The following is an 18,124-nucleotide window of genomic DNA, read 5'->3' on the forward strand; positions in this document are numbered from 1 at the left end:
GCTTTTGCAGTGTTGCAGCCCTGACTGGTTATGTTTTTGAGGTGGTGGACGTCAGCAGGTGCACCGTAACGCTTTAGCTCAAAATAAAATCCAGCTCAACAACAGCGCAATTTTAAGAAATCTTGCTATGTTTGTGTCCCATCTGTCAAGTAATAATTGTCTTGTATGTTGCAGTGACTGATTGAGTTTACTCCTTGAGGAAAAATAAAGCTCAAATCTTATGGAATACTGGAATCTGTATTTTTCCAACAGTATATTATTGTCCTTTCCATAAAATCCAAGTCTGCATCCTCCCCATAACCAAAAGTCAAAATTAAAAAGGGAGATTTTTAGTAAGCAGTTTAAAAGTTTGGAATATCATACCAAGATTTTTTTTTTTTTTTACGTGATGACATATTGAGTGACAGACTCTTCCAACATCCTGTTCAGTAGCCAAGGAAAATTTGTCTTTGATCTGACGTCTGATTCTGACGTCTGTAGCAAAGATTACTGTCAGTAGTTTCAGCAATTTCTTTGGAATTCACTATTCAATCTGGACTTGAACAATCACTTTAGTTCTGCTCATCCAAGTAGTTACTGCTGTTATATTCTGTGTTTGTGCTGCACTTTCTGGATAAAAACAGCATCTTTAAACTGTACTCTGTATAGAGAGAAATTTTCAATCAGCACACCCTCTTGAAATATTTCTGCTGACTGTATATTCACGCATGTTAAAACCAATTTCCAGCTAGCTGATTTTGCTTATCTAATATCTGAGTTGACAGGACATGGATTGCTACCTAGATGTCAATATTCCCCTGGAACGATTCAGTTTCAGGTCTTGTGGCTCTGCAGTTAAAAGTTCCAGCTATTTATTCTATTTTACCAAATCTGTACACCATTAATTTATTTGCATGTTTTATTCCTTCATCAGACCACATGTCAAACTGCCTCCCTGTTGGAGAATAAACGAACAGTACAAGCTTTAGAAATCAGTAACAGTTATATTTTTGGTGTGAGATATGGGCCCCTCAGTGCTGCTCTCAAACATCATACGACAAAATGAATCTGTTATTTCTGTGCAGGAAGGCCAATCTGATGGCCAGAGGGATCAGAAATGCTGTTTGTAGTTCCCTTGATAAAGTGTTAATATCTCTATCCTCCCCACTGTGTTATCAGCACTTCACTGTGACTCTGCTCCAGAGCTCAGCCATCTGCAGTGATGGAAAAATCATTTCCTGCTGACAAAGTCTGTTCCTCATGGAATTTAATTTATATCAGAATCAATTAAAGAACCAAATATATTAAATTAATCATTACTTATATTAAAAGTATCATTATAGTATTAGAGTGCTAATTATTTAGCTGTAGTCATACACATTAGCTGCGAATCTGACAGGTTCCCCGTTGTCTACTTTTGTAACAGAATATAATTACAGATACACTGTGGGAGTATACAGATTCTGTGATGAATGTCTGATCTGTTAATGAAGTGTTCAATGAGCTTCACAAAACATTAGACATTATTATTGGTACATTTTACGCAAAATACATGTGTATGGTATTAAGTTAGGTACCTCAAATTCCTCAGCGATCTTGGGTCCATCCAGGAACAGCCTGGTGCTGAGACAGTCCACTGGTCCAAAGTTAGCTGGAGATAGAGAGGTGACATTAATATCAAAAGGCTCTGTTCTGTGATTATCATTTTAATTGTGATGGCGGAATTAGAGAAGACTGAGTGTTGGGATCAGGTTCAGGGGTGTACGGTCTACTTATTAAAGATGCTCACAGAAAAGCACTACCGGCTTGAAGTTAACATTTCTCTGCTCTTCAAAGCAACAATTAAGCTTATGTTAATCCAGGCATCTGAATGTTACTGTAGGTGCTTTAAATAACCTTTGGTTAAATTCAGCTCCTCTATCAGGGAACCTATTAAACTTCCACCACAGTTTTCTGCTTCTCCTGCATCATGCCACTACTGACTGCCTGACTGCAGTTACTGCTTATTTCACCATCTAGCAGAAGTCTTTGCTTTTCTGGTGTCTTATTTGTATGTTTCCTCATCTCAATGTTAGGTGATGGCTGCAGTCTGTGTGTTGTTGTAATTCAGGGTTCAAATGCAGTAAATCCAAAGCAAGTGACTGGTTTCCTTTATGCCAAATACAACAATTAAAAACATGTCTACCTAATGGCTGAACTTTATAATAAGTGTTCCTGACTGAATGTTGGCTGGTGCTAATTTCAAGCCCCACTAATAATACAAATGAGAATGATATAAGAGAGTGTGTGATAATGAGACCAAATGCCATGAACCCAGGCTTGTTCAATTTAACAAATTCAATTTGATCGAAATGCACATTTCAATAATTAAAATTTTAAACAAAACTATTTATTGATTCCCATTCTTCAACGCTTTGAAATATCTAGATACAAAGATCACTTATCACGTCTGCCCACTCACCAGTGAATTCTTTAAATTCCTGGAACACCTTGGGGTACATGGCTGCTGACATCACATCTTCAGGGGTGATTTCATCACCGTGAGTGGCTCGGAGCCCCTCCTCCAGGGCATTGAAGTCCATCGGTGGTAGAGAGGCGCCAGGACGGCCCTCGATGCGGGGGAGGGACTTCAGCACCTGGGATGGGAGGTTAAAAAAGAGAAAATAGGTCAGTTTAGGGGAAGATGAAGCAAGAGGAGACATGACTAAAGATGTGCGAGAGAAAAACAGGGAGTGAGGGTACATGACAAGAAGACAGAAAGGGGAAACAAACATTAACGCTTTTGATTCATAGTTTTATAGTATTTCAAAAATGTTTTCCCACTCTTAATATCCCCATGTGACCCCGATGCATGCAGAATGTATAAAGTACTGGTAAAACCTTCACATTGTACTTCACAACCATATATCTGGATAAAAGCTGCAACCTGTTGAAGCACTGAAGTGACAGAGACACTTTGGGTGAGAAGGAGGAGGAAGATGAAGACACATGGGGAGATGTTTTGAGATACAGAGAGGAAAAAAAAGAGAGAGAGACTTGAATCGGGAGAGAAACACTTGAACTGCAGAGAATATAGAACTTGTTAATGCAAGTTATTTCTAAATTTGCATAAAAGTGGCACTGCTGTTGTGTCAAGATCTGCAGTGATTTCCACTTTCGTTCCCTTTATCTCTCCCATCCTCTCTCAATCCATCTTTTTCTATCCAGTAAAGAACCATCAGCCATCACAGACGACTGCAGAGAAAGAAAGAAAGAAAGAAAGAAAGAAAGAAAAGAAAAGAAAAGAAGGAACAATGATGGAAAGTGGAGGCTACAATAAGACTAATGATATGACATTTTATCTGCCCACACAGTTGTTGGTATCTGACAACTTGTAGAGACAATCGATCTGAGGCTACTAATAATGTCTGGTGAAGAGATTATGTCAAAACAAGCATTTCGCCTAAAGGTCGCTGTAATGCGGCGCAATCCCTGTTTTGCTTTTTATTTTCTTTGTTTTTATTTCTCTTTGTTTCTTGTTTTCTTGTGACAGCACAGAGCCTGCACACACTCAGAGGGAGGGAGGGATAGTTGCAGAAATCTCCATACAATTAGCCTATTTAGCCTGCTTCAGCGCTTCAGCAAATGTTCCTGGAAATATACAAAACAGCATAAGCTAATGGCAAAGCTACCTAACCTGCGAGTGTGTCTTTATCTTGGTTTCATTCAGGTTAAAAGACTCATCGCCTAAGCTAATGTGTTAAGTTACACTTCAAGCCTAGCGTGTGTCTGTCAAATTAAACATTCAATTGATTGCATGTCTCTCGTGTGCATATATCCATACTTTCTTTGTGAAGTGTGTGTGCGCGCCGTGCTGTTATCCAGTCAGTGTGTGTTTCATATCTTCACTGTCTGTGTGTACGTGGAAACATATCAGCACATTTATGAGTGCATGTGTGTGTGCCTTATGGAAATCTCCAGACAAAGGGCCCAGTGCAATGCTATTAGTCACAGAGCTAACAGTTCAAAGATAGCTGACTCATTTGTGTGTGCAAGAGAAAGACACTTCAAAGATGGCAGGCTCATTGGAGTCCCTGCTCATTAACATTGTGTCCTCTGAGGATGCCTTACACCTAAACTGCTTGATTGTTTAAGTGTGAGGCACAGACACAGACGTGTGTGTGACTGCATTAACAAATGAAGGAAAGACAAACTCTTCCTTCAAGGTTATTTGCTTTTCTCCTCAATTCTCTTACAACCACTCCACAAAACACCCCCACTCTCTTTTTTTTTTATTGTCAGTGACTCGTTCTTTTCCTTTCTTTTTTTGAGTGCAGCGCTCTGAGCGATGTGCTGTATTTTACAATAATCTTGTTTCTCAAATTGACTTTCTTTCTGACAGGCTCCTTATTCCCTCTCTCTATCTTCATCCCTCCATCCATCCACCCACCGTCTCCCCTCTTTCTCTCCTTTGCCTTCCTGTCTTTCTTGTTTTCCTCTCCTTTGTCCGGTCCACGCTGCAAATGAACCGAGCGTGACAGAACTAAGATAAGGAAACGCCTCAATTATCACTTTGTGTCCTAAAAGGTTTCCACATGCATGCAATCTTGAATGCATATGAGAGCATGCAATATAATGCTGGAATGACTGCTCACTAACTAATTAATGCCACCAAGGCTTCATTAAAGAAACATTACTTCTTCCATGCTGCTTGCATGTATAAAACCCTTCAGCTACAGCACATAGGGATGATTATATCTTACTGTCTTGCATGCAACAAAGAAAATGTATAGCTGCTAATTAAAAAGTTAAAACTTGCAATAATATCCAAATACACGCACAAACACTCCAACAAGAAAGTAAGATGAACAGATGAAGTGAAGCAGTGGTAAATGACGGTCGGTGACTGTCACGAGGCACTTACTTACAAAGCTAATGCTGTTTCAAGGAAAGTCATTTAATAATAAAATAATGTTTTAATTTCTTCCCTTTAAACAACTTTAACTTGTTTTGACACCAATTATTTTGATTCATGCTCTAAATGTACCGTAATATATGCAGTGAGTGACAGTGAGATTTATCAGATTTACCTCAAACTTTACAGCTTGCGTGTGAACACAGGCTATGAGCACACAAATGAAAATATTCTCAAAAGTAGTTTGTATCAAAGCTGAAATCTGAGAGCTAGTTCTTCACTGAGCTGTGTGTGAAAAAGCCTCAGTGTGTGTTTAACGTCGAAGGGTGGATTGTCTCTCTTGTTGTTGTGGTTTGAATGTCTGTAGGGGAGATTCTTGACTTTTTTGGCTCAGATGAAACATTGGCAGCAGTTCTACATGTGTGCTGAGGATTTACTTCGAACACTATAATGCATTGTTTATATCCTTAATGAATGGTACAAGCTGGCTGAGCCGCACGGATAATGTGCAATACATAAAAGATGTGCGAGGAAAGGAAATGAAAGGCCGAAAAAATGTAGATGTTTGCATTCATGTATGCTCAAGAAGGATCCCTGTGCTGAGTGAAAATGAAAGGCAGAAATGGGAAAACTTGATACAGGCAAACACCAAAGCTATCCACTGTCTTATTTGTTTAATAGGAATGGACTCCAATGCCACATTTTTGAGATACAGGAGAAAGATGGAGAGACACTAATAGAGAGGTAGCAGACAGAAGGTTGGATAGTGTATGTCAAAACTGAAAAATCACTTTGACTGTGAAGGGTGGGACTGCCTGGAAAGCCATCGCCGTAAACGACAAACATTTGATCATATAATCTCCCAACTGTACACTACGGTAAGGAGACAGCGGGAGAAAGGGCAAATTGATAGGAGAGGAGACAGGATGGCAGGAGTTAGTTTCACAGACAGGTAAACAAAGACGAGGAATGATGTGAGGGAGAAAAGGTAACCGCAGGGAAATAAATAGGCATGAATATACTGTATGAATGGATGAAGGACAGATTCATGAACAGGAATTGAGCATCACCTAAATTCAGTTCTGTTCATGAAAAGAGAGGGAATATTGGTGATTAATTAAGTTTTAATTATCTTCTAGCTTCTGTAAAAGTTAAAGGCTCTACAAAAATGTTTGCAAATGCACTGTAGTTGCAAAATTCTGAACCACATACGGTGACAGTGTCTTGTGTAAAAGTGCAAACGGGGTCTAACACATCTCATGTTTCACGCACCAGCCAGCCAGCTCATTGGTAAGACATATTGAAACATCTGTGGACATCAATGGGGGGAAAAACATCCACTAGTTTCTCTTACTTGAAAAAATAGAAAGTACAGTCAGATTTTCATTTTTTTGTCAGGTTATTGCAGAACAGTGTCAATATGTCAGCGGGTTTTTGGAAGGATGTGACAAATTTGCCTTTATTCATGCATGTGTGTGTTCATGCGACTCTCCTAAGGAGACTTCAAGCTGCCGGCCCTTGATGCACATGAGAGTCTCTCCCTCGCTCTTTGCAGCCACGAGAGGAGGAGACAGGAGAAGTAGACGGAGGTAAAGAAACAGAGGAGATGAGAGGACAGAGCAACACCACGGTTTTCTTCACCGTTTTCAATGTCCTCCTGGGGACTCGCAACTGTCAGATGTAACCAAGCATATGACAGAATCTGTGTGTGTGTGTGTGTGCACTTGCACATAGACACGTGCCTTTAAATGGGCTGTGTGTGTTTGTGTTGTGTGTTGGCTGCATAAAAAGTACAAGTGGAAGAAAACAAGATTAATAGTTTATGAAGAGTTGGATTTTGTGCTCTAAATGACTGATGTTGTATTTACCTCTGTAGATGTAGGTGTGTATGTTACACTAATCTTGGGTGGTTTTTCTAAATTTTAGACATTATATGACACAGAGTTCAAATGGAATACTTTCTTTTACATCCAAACTGTCTTCGAACTTTATATTGTTGTTCAGGGAATCCTCAAAAATCCATGTGAGAAATTAAAACACAGAAGGAAAAAGTTGCATGTGTGTGTTTACAGGACAAGCTACAGTACCTTAGATCTAAATGGCTCTGGGAATCCTCCATGTGGTATTCCAATGAATCCCTGCAGGAACTCAACCACAGACAGAGGGAAGGACAACTCATCCGCCCTCTCCTCCACCTCAGCCCTGGTCAGGTTGTTCTGCACCATGAACTGGGCCAAGTCGCCGACGATCTTTGAGGATGGAGTCACCTGAGAGAGGAAAAAAAGAGAACTGTGAGTGCCAAACGTATGTGTTACTGTCAGTGTTAAAGCCCTTTTTTGTGAGGATAAAAAATGAATACTATCTCACATCAGCGCACAGTAAGGCATTTCTATTTCACCACAGGCTGAACACAAGATATTGGAGTACACATGATATGTCAGTATGTTTAGGACATGGAGAGAGGCTATCTCATGTCTTCTCTCTGGTACGTGACCACCGGCCTGTTGATCTGACAAACGTCAGCACTGTACAGAAAAACACACAGAGTGAATCTATTATGGGTAATATTGTAGTTTTCCACTGCATAATCTTGCTTTTAGTTGTTGTGTTTGTCTTTCTAAAAAAAAAAATATATATATAAGTGGTTGCAGTTGTCTGTCAGAGTGCACCATTTTTCTCTGAACAATGATATTAGGTTTCCTGCCCAGGTATGAATACACATCCACAATGATTTTGCCAAAAGAGAGAAGTGGTGACAGAGTCTTTGTTTTAATGAAGATGCTGTCCATGAAGATTAAGTACTGGGTGACCCTGAGAAAAAGGCGGCCGGGGGAGGAGAATGAGAAATGAAAAGATGTTTACATCTATACAGTCCCTTAAATCATTAGATTTGGCAGCCATGAACTAAACTATACAGGTCTTCTCTGTGAAAACAGAATGAACCTGAAAATAAAGAGGGAAGAAGAAAGAGCGAGGAAAACATTCATTAAAATCACATATATTCCTTCTTACATTATTTATAATGGTATATCATTATGGTAATAGGAATCCCTATTTGCATAATGTTGATAAGTGGAGTCTTTTTTGACTGGGAACAGGACACTGATGCAAATATCAATTGCACATATTACTCCTCTATCGTAATGAATGGAGACACGGATTTAAGGCTTCCTGTTCACTTCCATTTGGTACTTGGACCATTTAAGAGAGAGGGGGGTCAATTAATGTGATCCACCAACAATAAAAAAAACCTGACAACCATCTTTGGAAACCTTGCTGTCTCACACACAGACACTCTTTTTTTGTACTCGTGCTCAATCCCTGCAGGTTTCATCGCAAAATGACAGAAAATATCAAAGAAAGAATCAAGGGAGGAGAAAAATGTGTCAGAAAACATTCAGTCTCTCATCTCAAGACCCAGCCTTTCTCAAATTTAAAGCTATTCTCACACTTTTAGACCCAGCCAGCAAATCCTGTTTTTGAGCCTGACCCATAATTTGAAGAGCTGTAAACTTAAGCATTGACAGCTGAAGGACTGCAGAGAACAAAGACTGGGCTCGTGCTAAACAAGATGCCTATTTTTGTGGCAATTAGTGCATTCTGCTGATATCTGATGGCAGAGAGAAAAAAAGAGAGAATGGGTGAACAAATATAGACCAAGTTGACATTCCCCAAAGAATTCCCCACCAAAGAACTTGACACCTGTTTTTAACAGATGTGATGACAAATTACCCAGAGTGAGACATGATGCACACACATGTAATCATGCACAAACACTGCTCTGGGATTACCACAACCCCCTGAGACTTAGGTGCTTGTGAGGCTAGCTGAGCTTCTGGGATCTGGGATCACTTTAGTCTTTGAACAAGCACAGATAGAAAATTTCATCAGTGCCAACACAAGTACTAACGATACAATGCTACACTTTAAGGAAAACGCTGTACAAAAGAATATACTGTATGTACTATATTATTGTCTTTTGTCATAACATTCTTTGTCACTTTGTCACCAAGTGTAACATCATGCACCCGCTCTGAGCTTCAAAGTGCACTGCTGCAATTTAACATTGCACTTAAAAATGCAGCAGAGGCCAAATGCACTGACTTTTAATCTCTTGTATGGGTCAACCTAAAAAACCCCTCTGGATTCTACACTTAATGCAAAATGCAACTTCAATAGCTTCATTTGTCACACCCTCCCTGCCTGGTAAATGCACATTTCTTTCAAACTCCATGCCCTAAATGTGTAATACAGGCTTCCTCTAAATAATAATATAATAACAGGCTACAGCTATGCTAGCGCTCTGTGAGGCTAGACACAGTGCTGCTATGAGCTAAATGCTAATGCTGCAATCTATTATAATCGGAACTCAGAAAAAAATGGCCTCCAACATGGAAAAGTGCAATGGAGTGGTCATTCAAGTTGAAATTCCAAGTCGGAAACTCAGGCAAGATTCATCTAGCCCGAGTTTGCTGAAAAAAACACACCTGTATGCTAACACGCTGATGTATAGCGGGCATGTATGTTTAATATGATCTACATCTTAGTTTAACAAGTTAGCATGCTAACATTGGTAATTAGCACAATCACCAAGTATAGCTTAAGCTTACTGTCATCAGCTTTGTAAAGATTTGGTCGAAACCAAAATATTGGCCAACTTGAAAATGTGACCTGATGATGGTACTAGAATGAAAAATCAGACGATCACCAAAGTTATCACAATTCATCCTCTAGTGACGAGATGAATGTCTGTACCAAATGTCATGCCAATCCATTCAAGAGTTATTGAGGAATTCACTAAAAAAAACACACAAATGTCAGTATCATGGTGGCACTAAAGGAAAAGTTTAAGAATCACCAAAATCATTGGCAACGTCTAAATTTTGTGCCAATCAGTCAAGTAGATGTTGAGATATATTATTGGATAAAATTGAACTGTTGGTGGTGCTAGATGAAAAGTCTCCACAATGTCATTAGGATTTATTCTCTGTGTACCATAGATATCTGTACCAAATTTCATGTCAGTCCATCCAATAACTGTTGAGATATGGTGAACTGAGGCAGATAGACTGGCATTGCCATCCTTAAAGCCATGCCACTAGCAAGTTATAATAGCTGAGTGATTTTGTCAGTCTTGAATCTAAAAGAAGACATTTCATGAGAAACAGAATCAGGGAGGAGGCAACTCTGACTTTCATGAAGGACATCAGTGACTCACCATATGTGCTGGTTGTTATGGCACCAGTTATGATAACTGTTTCCCCACACATATTTTAAAAACAGCCCATGATACCCGTTACAGTCTGCAACCAGTTGGGTACATTTTCAAAGGAGCCTCGCAAGCAAATCAGAGCTTTCCCAGCACGATGCAAGAAAGAAATGCTTCCTGCTGATTGAAACAAGTGTGCACTTCCCTGCCGCAACACCTATAGCTCAGTTTGATTGTGTTTGTGAATAGAGGAGATAATGATACATTGCTTTTACAGAATGACTGTTTACAGAAAAGCTTAAGAGATTTGAATGGGCTGTTGACATCCCTGGAGAGGCCATTAACTTGGTATAGCTGTGGAACAAAAGCTCACTGCTGAGTTACTCGAAATCTATCTAAAACACACGAAAGCGGCATGACTGTGCATTCTTTGTCTACCTTCACCTCTTTTCTCCATTGTTCCTCTGTCCCTCTGTCTCCCGAGTACATTGTTCAATTTTTTCTTTACTGGAAAATTAAGAATTGTTGCTCTTCTCTTTATCATGAATCATCCTTCGTACTCCATCCCTCTCACGCTCCTAACTATCGTCTGTCTTCACACTAAAAGCCAAGACGTTGACTCTTAACTGTTTTTTCATGAAACACCTTTCTTCTGTTCCTCATCCTTCTTGCCAAATATTTTTTTCCACAGTAACATCAGTGTCAGCTAGATTGTTACTCTCATTATCGATCTCTGTTGATGAATCACCACCTCCAGTTTTCTCTGGATGCCTCACACACAGGAAAAGAAAATCTCATTTTCAACTGTGTGTGAGTTATATATGATGTGTGAGTTTTTCTATATTTTTGGACGGGGAGTGAGGTAAATCACATCCTGGTCACGCAGGGTTAGAAAAATCAGATTTCCTCTGTTCCTGTGTGAAGCTCAGCTCAGACTGGCTCGATCCCTCTCAGCCTTAACCGATACAATAGGTTCAATATAGTTCACACACTTCAGTTCATTTGGATTTCAAAATATTGCATTTGGTTACTTTTTCTCTCCACAACAGAAATGCTCATCATTTTTGGAGCAGCACAAAAACTATGAATTTACTGTGTTTTCATCAAGTTATCTTCTTCTTTGAAGGCAGCTAATGACCACTAATGACCATTACTGTTTGCAGACACAAAACTAAGAGTCTACAGCCATGCCAGTGGCTCTGTGAATTGTAAAACCAAAGATTAAAGTTGAGTTCCAAAATCTGTGTTTGATCTTTACAGCAGGAATTGGCCAACGGGTGATGTCAGTATAAAGGTCTTGGTAACCTGTATCAGAAGAGTTTATCGTGTTGTGAGCAGGAAAGTGTTGAGAGATGTGTGTGAGGGTGGTGTGAGAGCTTTAATTTTTCTAAACTTTCAGGTATGAACTAATGATAGTATGTATAGTACTGGTTGTCAGTTCAAACATCAGTGTTTGAGGACTGTTGTTAATTTAGCAGGTATTTGGTCATCAAGCAAAGTATTTGACAAATTAAAATTTTGACCGTTGACCTCATGGTGGCGCTAGAAAAAAGTCTTTATCCTCTGGAGACCACAAACGTCTCTACCAAATTTCAGTGCAATCCATTTCAGTCTGCACCAAATAGGCGGACCAACCGACTGACACCACTAGAGAGGCTAAAAACAAATGCACTTGATGTGATCTGATAGTCATTCAACTACAACAGGTGCTGTACAGCTAGCAACAGTGTTAAATCATTTCTCATATTTATACTGGACAGATATTTGACAATCTTCCAGAAAATTCTGAACATTTCTGAATAATGAGATCAAAATACTCTGTGTCATCTATTCTACAAATGCATTTTATTACAAATGCATGCACAAATGATCTATAAAGAAACATTTTTTAACCAAACACTCTTTAAATGCTGAGCAAATTGTCAAAATTTTTCATTTCCACACTTACTAATTCCATATGACATAATTCACATTTGAATAATTGGAAACATCAAATGCCTCTCCACTCTTAGTACTGTTGTGCAGCAGCACTTGGCACACTGATCTTTCAATGCCTCTCTCACCACCACTTAAACTCATCTGCAACCTTATGTACCTCCTCACGCAGGCTCACATTATCACACTTAACACCCAAGACCTGTTTCACCCTCATCCACTTCCACCTGCTCTTTCTATTCTTAATACCTTCATGTTCCTTTTCTCGCTCACACTCTCACACTACTCTTTTTCCACCTTCTGTCCATCTTTCTCACTTTCACTAATGTACATCTCTTACTAAGTGGTCCTACATAACTCCACACTCCTGGCAGCAGAAATTTAGTACAGTTTAGTGTGTATGTGTGTGTGTGTGTGTGTGTGTGTGTGTGTGTGTGTGTGTGTGTGTGTGTGTGTGTGCGCGCTTGTATGTCTCCGTGTGCTTTGCTCATATTTGTTTTGAAATGCTAGTCTATCCAAACCTGAACTCCCCCAATGGGCAAAGGATTATATCATCCAGAACAGTGTTTCTGCTTATGTGTGAGTGTGTGAGATTAAGAAGTAAAGTATACAACACACACACACACACACACACACACACACACACACACACACACACACACACACACACACACACACACACACACTCTCTCTCTCTCTCTCTCTGCAATGCTAACCAGCCAGGGCAGGAGCAGAGTGAAGAATGGTACCTGTCAGGAGAGGAGCAGACAGGAGAGAGGAGTGATAACGAGAGACTCAAAGAGAGAGAGAGAGAGAGGGGGAGGAGTAGTGGGGAAACGATAGAAAGATTAGGGATACATGAAGGAAGTCTAATCGAAATGAGGGAAGATGGGAGGCAGCGATGAAGGAGGAGATGAGGCAAAATGAAAGTGGAGAGGGAAAGCGGGGAGAGAGCGGCAGACGGGATGACGAAGAGAGTGACAAGAAGAGTAAGAGAGGGGGAGAAAGAAAGGGATGGACAGATGACGCAAAGGGAGGAGAGACAGAGGCAAACAGACACAAGCAATAAACATCTGCAGCGCCACAGGCAAAACAAGGAGGTGCTCCACCTCCAAGCAAGAGAGACCGTGTGTGTTTTAAGAGTGTGGAGGTGAGTGAAAATGTGCCTGTAATTGCAAAAGGAAAGTGACAGAGTAAGTGAGGTAAGGGAGAAAGACACACACAAGCACACAAATACATAAACCACTTGTCCTCCTTATAACTGACGAGTTCATGTTGTGACAGATGTAGCAGAGCGAGAAAGAAAATAGCAGCAGAAAAGGAGAGATGCATAAAGATGCATCCAACAGTAAACTCCAGTTTCCAGCTGTATGTAAGTCACAGACAGTTTCAGGACTTTCCATAACGAAAGATTAGACTGTTGGTCAAACTTGTTGAAAAACAGTTTGACCAACAATTCATTCATTTGTCTACAGAAATTTAAGTAATTTTTTGATGCACAAATGGCAAAAATTCACAGGTTTCAGCTTCTCAAATGTAAATATTTTTTACTTTAGGTTTCATAGTCTTCTGTGAAATTAAGCTGAATATTTTGAGGTTTTGGACTATTGGTCAGACAGAATAAGACGCCACCAAGGGCTTTGGAAACTTGTGATGGACATTTTTCATTATTCGTTGACATTTTAAAGGCTATGATCTGTAGATGAATTGATAATGACGATAATCATTACTTGCAGCACTAGACACAAAGTTGTTTTTTTTTCCTTCTTTTCTCTGCTAAACTGATTCATTTGTAAAACTCTCATGCGGTCCCTCTGCGAGATGCTGAAAATGATTGTTGACTTGATACTGTAATAGCTGATTAATCAAACATCCCTGTAAATTATGGGATGTTATGTGAATACCTCAAGTACTTAAATGAAACATACACACATGAGAACAATTTACTGTATGTGTAGAATTGTCAGATTACATTATTAAAACGGTGCCTGTAGCATCTGTTCATGTATGTTTTGCCTGATTTCTCTGTTGCTTCAGTTAATTCACCCTCAAGCAAAAACGATAAGTAGCTCCAGAACTAGTAGGGATAACTTATTAACATCTTCGCTTTAACTTCATATTGTTCAGGTAATATTACAACATTGTGGTGTTTGCGAGGCACCGCTACGTGACCGGGAGGATGATGAGGGAAGGAGGGCAAAAAAAACAATAAAATTCGTCTGTCCCTGTCCTCCAGCAGTTCACCACTCAGCTGCATCACTTGTTCTCTTTTTTCAAGGTTTCTTCACCAGACAGACAGACTTTTCAATGTTTGTTTTTCCTGATTTTTTTTTCTCCCAATTTCTTCCAGAGAACAGCCCTGAATTTCACCATTTCAGTCATCCATATTAAATAAAGAATGGGGAAAATACAGCATAAAGCAAATAAAACAATTAAATATTTAAGATGACAATATGTTTGACAATATTGATTTAAAACAAGCAAAATAAACTATTTTAAGACAGCTCTTGACAGATGCAATATATTTGAGAAGTACTGTAGCTTCAATTTAAATTTAAAAATACCTCACAAAATAAAAAGCTCAGTAGAAGTACAATGGTCTTAGCCTTAAGAGGCTTCTGAAAAATTTAAAGCATGCAGTCATGCAATACATACAATGTACAACATCCTGACAATACTTGTACCCTGCCTTCTCTATTCTGCATCTGCTTTCCGTTGTGATTCACATAAATTTAACAAGCTAATACACACATACAGTTGACCCCAACTTGTGCTTGACTCACTGCCCACATCCCACATGTGCTAGCTGCACCTGACCCTGTCTTATTGCAGTGAGCAGTGTGGCAAACATCCACTGTCACTCATTATATTCCCTAGCTTCACGGCTGCTGCATGATACATTAACAGGCATGCGATGGCTCTCTGACCTCAAACTCTCTCTATAAACTGAACACCATTAATGCTGAAGAAAACTGGAGACGATGGATGTATTTATACCCCTTCATTTCGCTGAGTAGAAGTCCTTTATAATTGCGAATGAATTGGTGGATTTGCATTGGTTGCACAGCAGGCAATGTAATGATTATACTAAGCTGCACATCTGAAATTAATATTAAACTAAACAGCCAGGCTTATGAACATTTTATCATATCAATTTAAAGTCTTAAAGTCTCAGATTTTGATTTAATTTAGAATACGCATATAAATCTTCTGAAGTCTTTTTTAACTTTTAACCAGGAGTTGTCTCAGTTAAGAGACATCCTGTATAAATATCTTGATTTCTTAATTCAGGACATGGCACCCGCTGCTAAACCAACAACAAAAAAATAATTAAAAATTAAATTAAAAAGGAATTAACATGCTTATGAAAGTAAGAAATCACTTTAAAAGTGCAGTGTGTAGAATTTAGTGGCATCTAGCAGAATGGACTTGGCAGAAATTAAATATAATATTCATAAGTATGTTTTAATTGGTGTATAATCACCTGAAAATAATAATTGTTGTGTTTTTGTTACCTTAGAATGAGCTCTTTCTATCTACATAGGGAACAGGTCCTCTTCCACGAAGGGAAGAGAAAGTTTCACGGCCACCATAGTTTCCCTACACACTTAATCTGTTCCCAGTGAGGGGAAACCTCACCGCTAGATGCCACTAAATCCTACACACTGGTCCTTTAATTGAAATAATTTTTATGCAAATGCTTTGATGATGATTAAATGTAAAAAGTTATTGTAAAAAAAAAATCTAACATAATTAGAGTTGTTTATCTTTTTAATGGTGGGTTTGGGCAGTGTGCTTGATTAAAATCAGTCCTGTAAATATCCGTAATATCTTAAACATTTGGTGCATAATGGTCTTCTGACGAGCACAATCCTTCATCCACAGCTCTGCTGTGTGTGGGAGATCAGGGTCAACATACAGTATATACCTTGGTTGGTCTCCCTGCTGCCACTGAGGTTTGTCTACTTAATATCTATATCTGACAAGAGCACTCCTTCTCCCTTATCGACAAGCCAACAGTGTGAGAGACGCAGCCATTGTCAAGCTAACAGGATACAACAGAGAGCATAGCAGGACCCGTAGGCACATTAAGCCAACATTGGATTGTGCAGTGAAGCCCGCCGAGCCTTAATTGAATTGATAGAGAGCATGGGGAGAGGGTAGGGGAGGTTGGGAGGAGAGGAATTGATGAGGAGAGCAGAAAGGGGGAAAGAAAATTAGGGAGAACGGACCCAAGAAGGAAAATTGAGAGAGAGACAGACAGAAATGGTGTAAAAAAAAAAGGAAAAAGAGGAAAGGTAGAGTAATAGGGAATCCATGGGAGCACGTCTGTGACGAGAGAGAGCAAAATAAGAAAGATGGCTGGGGAATAAATGTGTGTAAGGCAGCAATGGAATGAGAAAGCGAAAGGTGAGAGGGCGGCTTGATAAAGAAAGAGAATGCAAATGAGAGAACAAAACAATTACAGAGTGAGTGTGAACACGGTGAAAGAGGGATGAATCTTTTACTAAGCTGTGATGGTAAATAATGAAGGAAGAAATACAAAGGAATTAATGAAAGATAATGAAAAACAAAAAGCCAGGCATGAGGTGAATTTAGGCTGAGAATGAAATTGTTGACTGTAGAATTGGCTATTGAGCTCTCTCTCCATGACTACGATTAATGTGCCCTTCAGGAAATCAACCAAAAACTAGTTCACTGTACCCAAATTAACATAGAGTAAGCCAGTACAAAGAAGACAAAAGTATCACTGCTGAGAGTCCTGAATAAAACTATTTTAGTGAAATAAAAGTTGGAGTTTGTCTACTTATGACCATGTGAGTGACAGAGTGAAAGTGATACAGAATAGGTAGGATACATTTCGTCAGGTTAAGGGTAAAAATGTCTAGTTAAGGAAAGGGCAACACGACAAAAAAGGTGAATGAAGTAAGAAAACTACCCGCAAAGGCCAAGGAAGCCAGAGAGGGTCAAACACACTGTGAGGCTGAAAGTGAATCCAGACAGCACAGAACGGTGGATGTACCAAACTTAATCTGGGATCGTTTGGCTCAGCCAAGCAAAGAAAGAGGGGCAGCTTGGCAGAAGCAGTCAGTGTGAGAGAAACGCCAATGGAGGAATGTCAAATACATGCCAAAGTAAAACTTGTACTTTTGTGGAGAACATACCTCCCAACTTGTCTTGGATATCATTCAGAAAGGAAGTGAAGTGAAACACCCTTATAGTTGAAATGCATCAATGTTCTTAGCTTTGTGCGTGCAGTCATTTAAGATGCAGAGCTGTTTATTTTCCCACTTGTTTAATCTGTTCTGTATGATGGGATAATATTATGAACTATTTTAAGTGATGTGCTGCTCTTGAATCACAGAGCTTGCAATTCAGTCTTGTCTGCCAAGTCAAATTAGGATTTTATGGCTCCAATAACTGCCAAGATGGCAGTGAAGCTTCAAAGTGTCTCATCAGAAACCTACAGGTGACACAGCATACATCCAGCAGCGCACACTGCAAGCAAAAAGTGTGCAGCTTGGGTACACTCCTGAAAATAAGCTGAGGGACTTGTGTTGCATCATCTTTAAGTCTCACCTTAATGAGGTCTCCCAGTAGTTTGTTGGCTTCAGCGTAGGCCTTCTTCACCTCCTTGAACTTGTTTCCCAGTCCCATACTGTGAGCCTGTAATCAATCACAGGAAACCAAAAAACTGTATGAATGAGCAGAGTAAAAATAATGTTTTTACCATTTTCTGTTTAAGGAAAAAATCATGGCAGTCTGGGCAATTTGGTGTCAACTTGTGATTTAAAGCTGTAATTTGTCTACTGACACCCACAGCTTTTAAATGTATGGTGAAAATGTTCATCTAGCAAAAGCCAGATGGGCCAGTACGATATCACACTGTAAACTATAATTTGCAATAGAGCCCATTTGTTTAACACTCGTTGATATAAACAGGTCACAACTGGGCTCCGGGATGTGCACCCACATATTCTTTCCAGTGGGTGCACAGTGCTGTGGATTCAGTCACTTTTAAATAGCATGTGACACTTTTCAGAGTGTGACTGTGCACAGTAAAAAGCCACTGAAGCTGTTTCTGCCATGTAGCATTAACAAAAACT

The 18,124-nt window shown here is 39.5% G+C and overlaps 1 protein-coding gene across 3 annotated transcripts in view; it reads right to left on the minus strand.

Moving 5' to 3' along the window:
* The window catches only part of LOC122974040 (pyruvate carboxylase, mitochondrial-like), a 301,961-nt gene that overhangs the window by 15,640 nt on the left and 268,197 nt on the right, over positions 1-18,124 (minus strand). For all 3 annotated transcript variants that reach the window (XM_044341882.1, XM_044341881.1, XM_044341883.1), the window contains exons 21-24: positions 17,598-17,684; positions 6,961-7,140; positions 2,441-2,615; positions 1,557-1,630 (exon numbers count right to left, since the gene is read on the minus strand). In XM_044341882.1, coding sequence (XP_044197817.1) covers positions 1,557-1,630; positions 2,441-2,615; positions 6,961-7,140; positions 17,598-17,684 — 516 coding nt within the window. The remainder of the gene's footprint in view (positions 1-1,556; positions 1,631-2,440; positions 2,616-6,960; positions 7,141-17,597; positions 17,685-18,124) is intronic.

The sequence above is a fragment of the Thunnus albacares genome, chromosome 22, assembly GCF_914725855.1.
Source record: "Thunnus albacares chromosome 22, fThuAlb1.1, whole genome shotgun sequence".
Lineage (NCBI taxonomy): Eukaryota > Metazoa > Chordata > Actinopteri > Scombriformes > Scombridae > Thunnus > Thunnus albacares.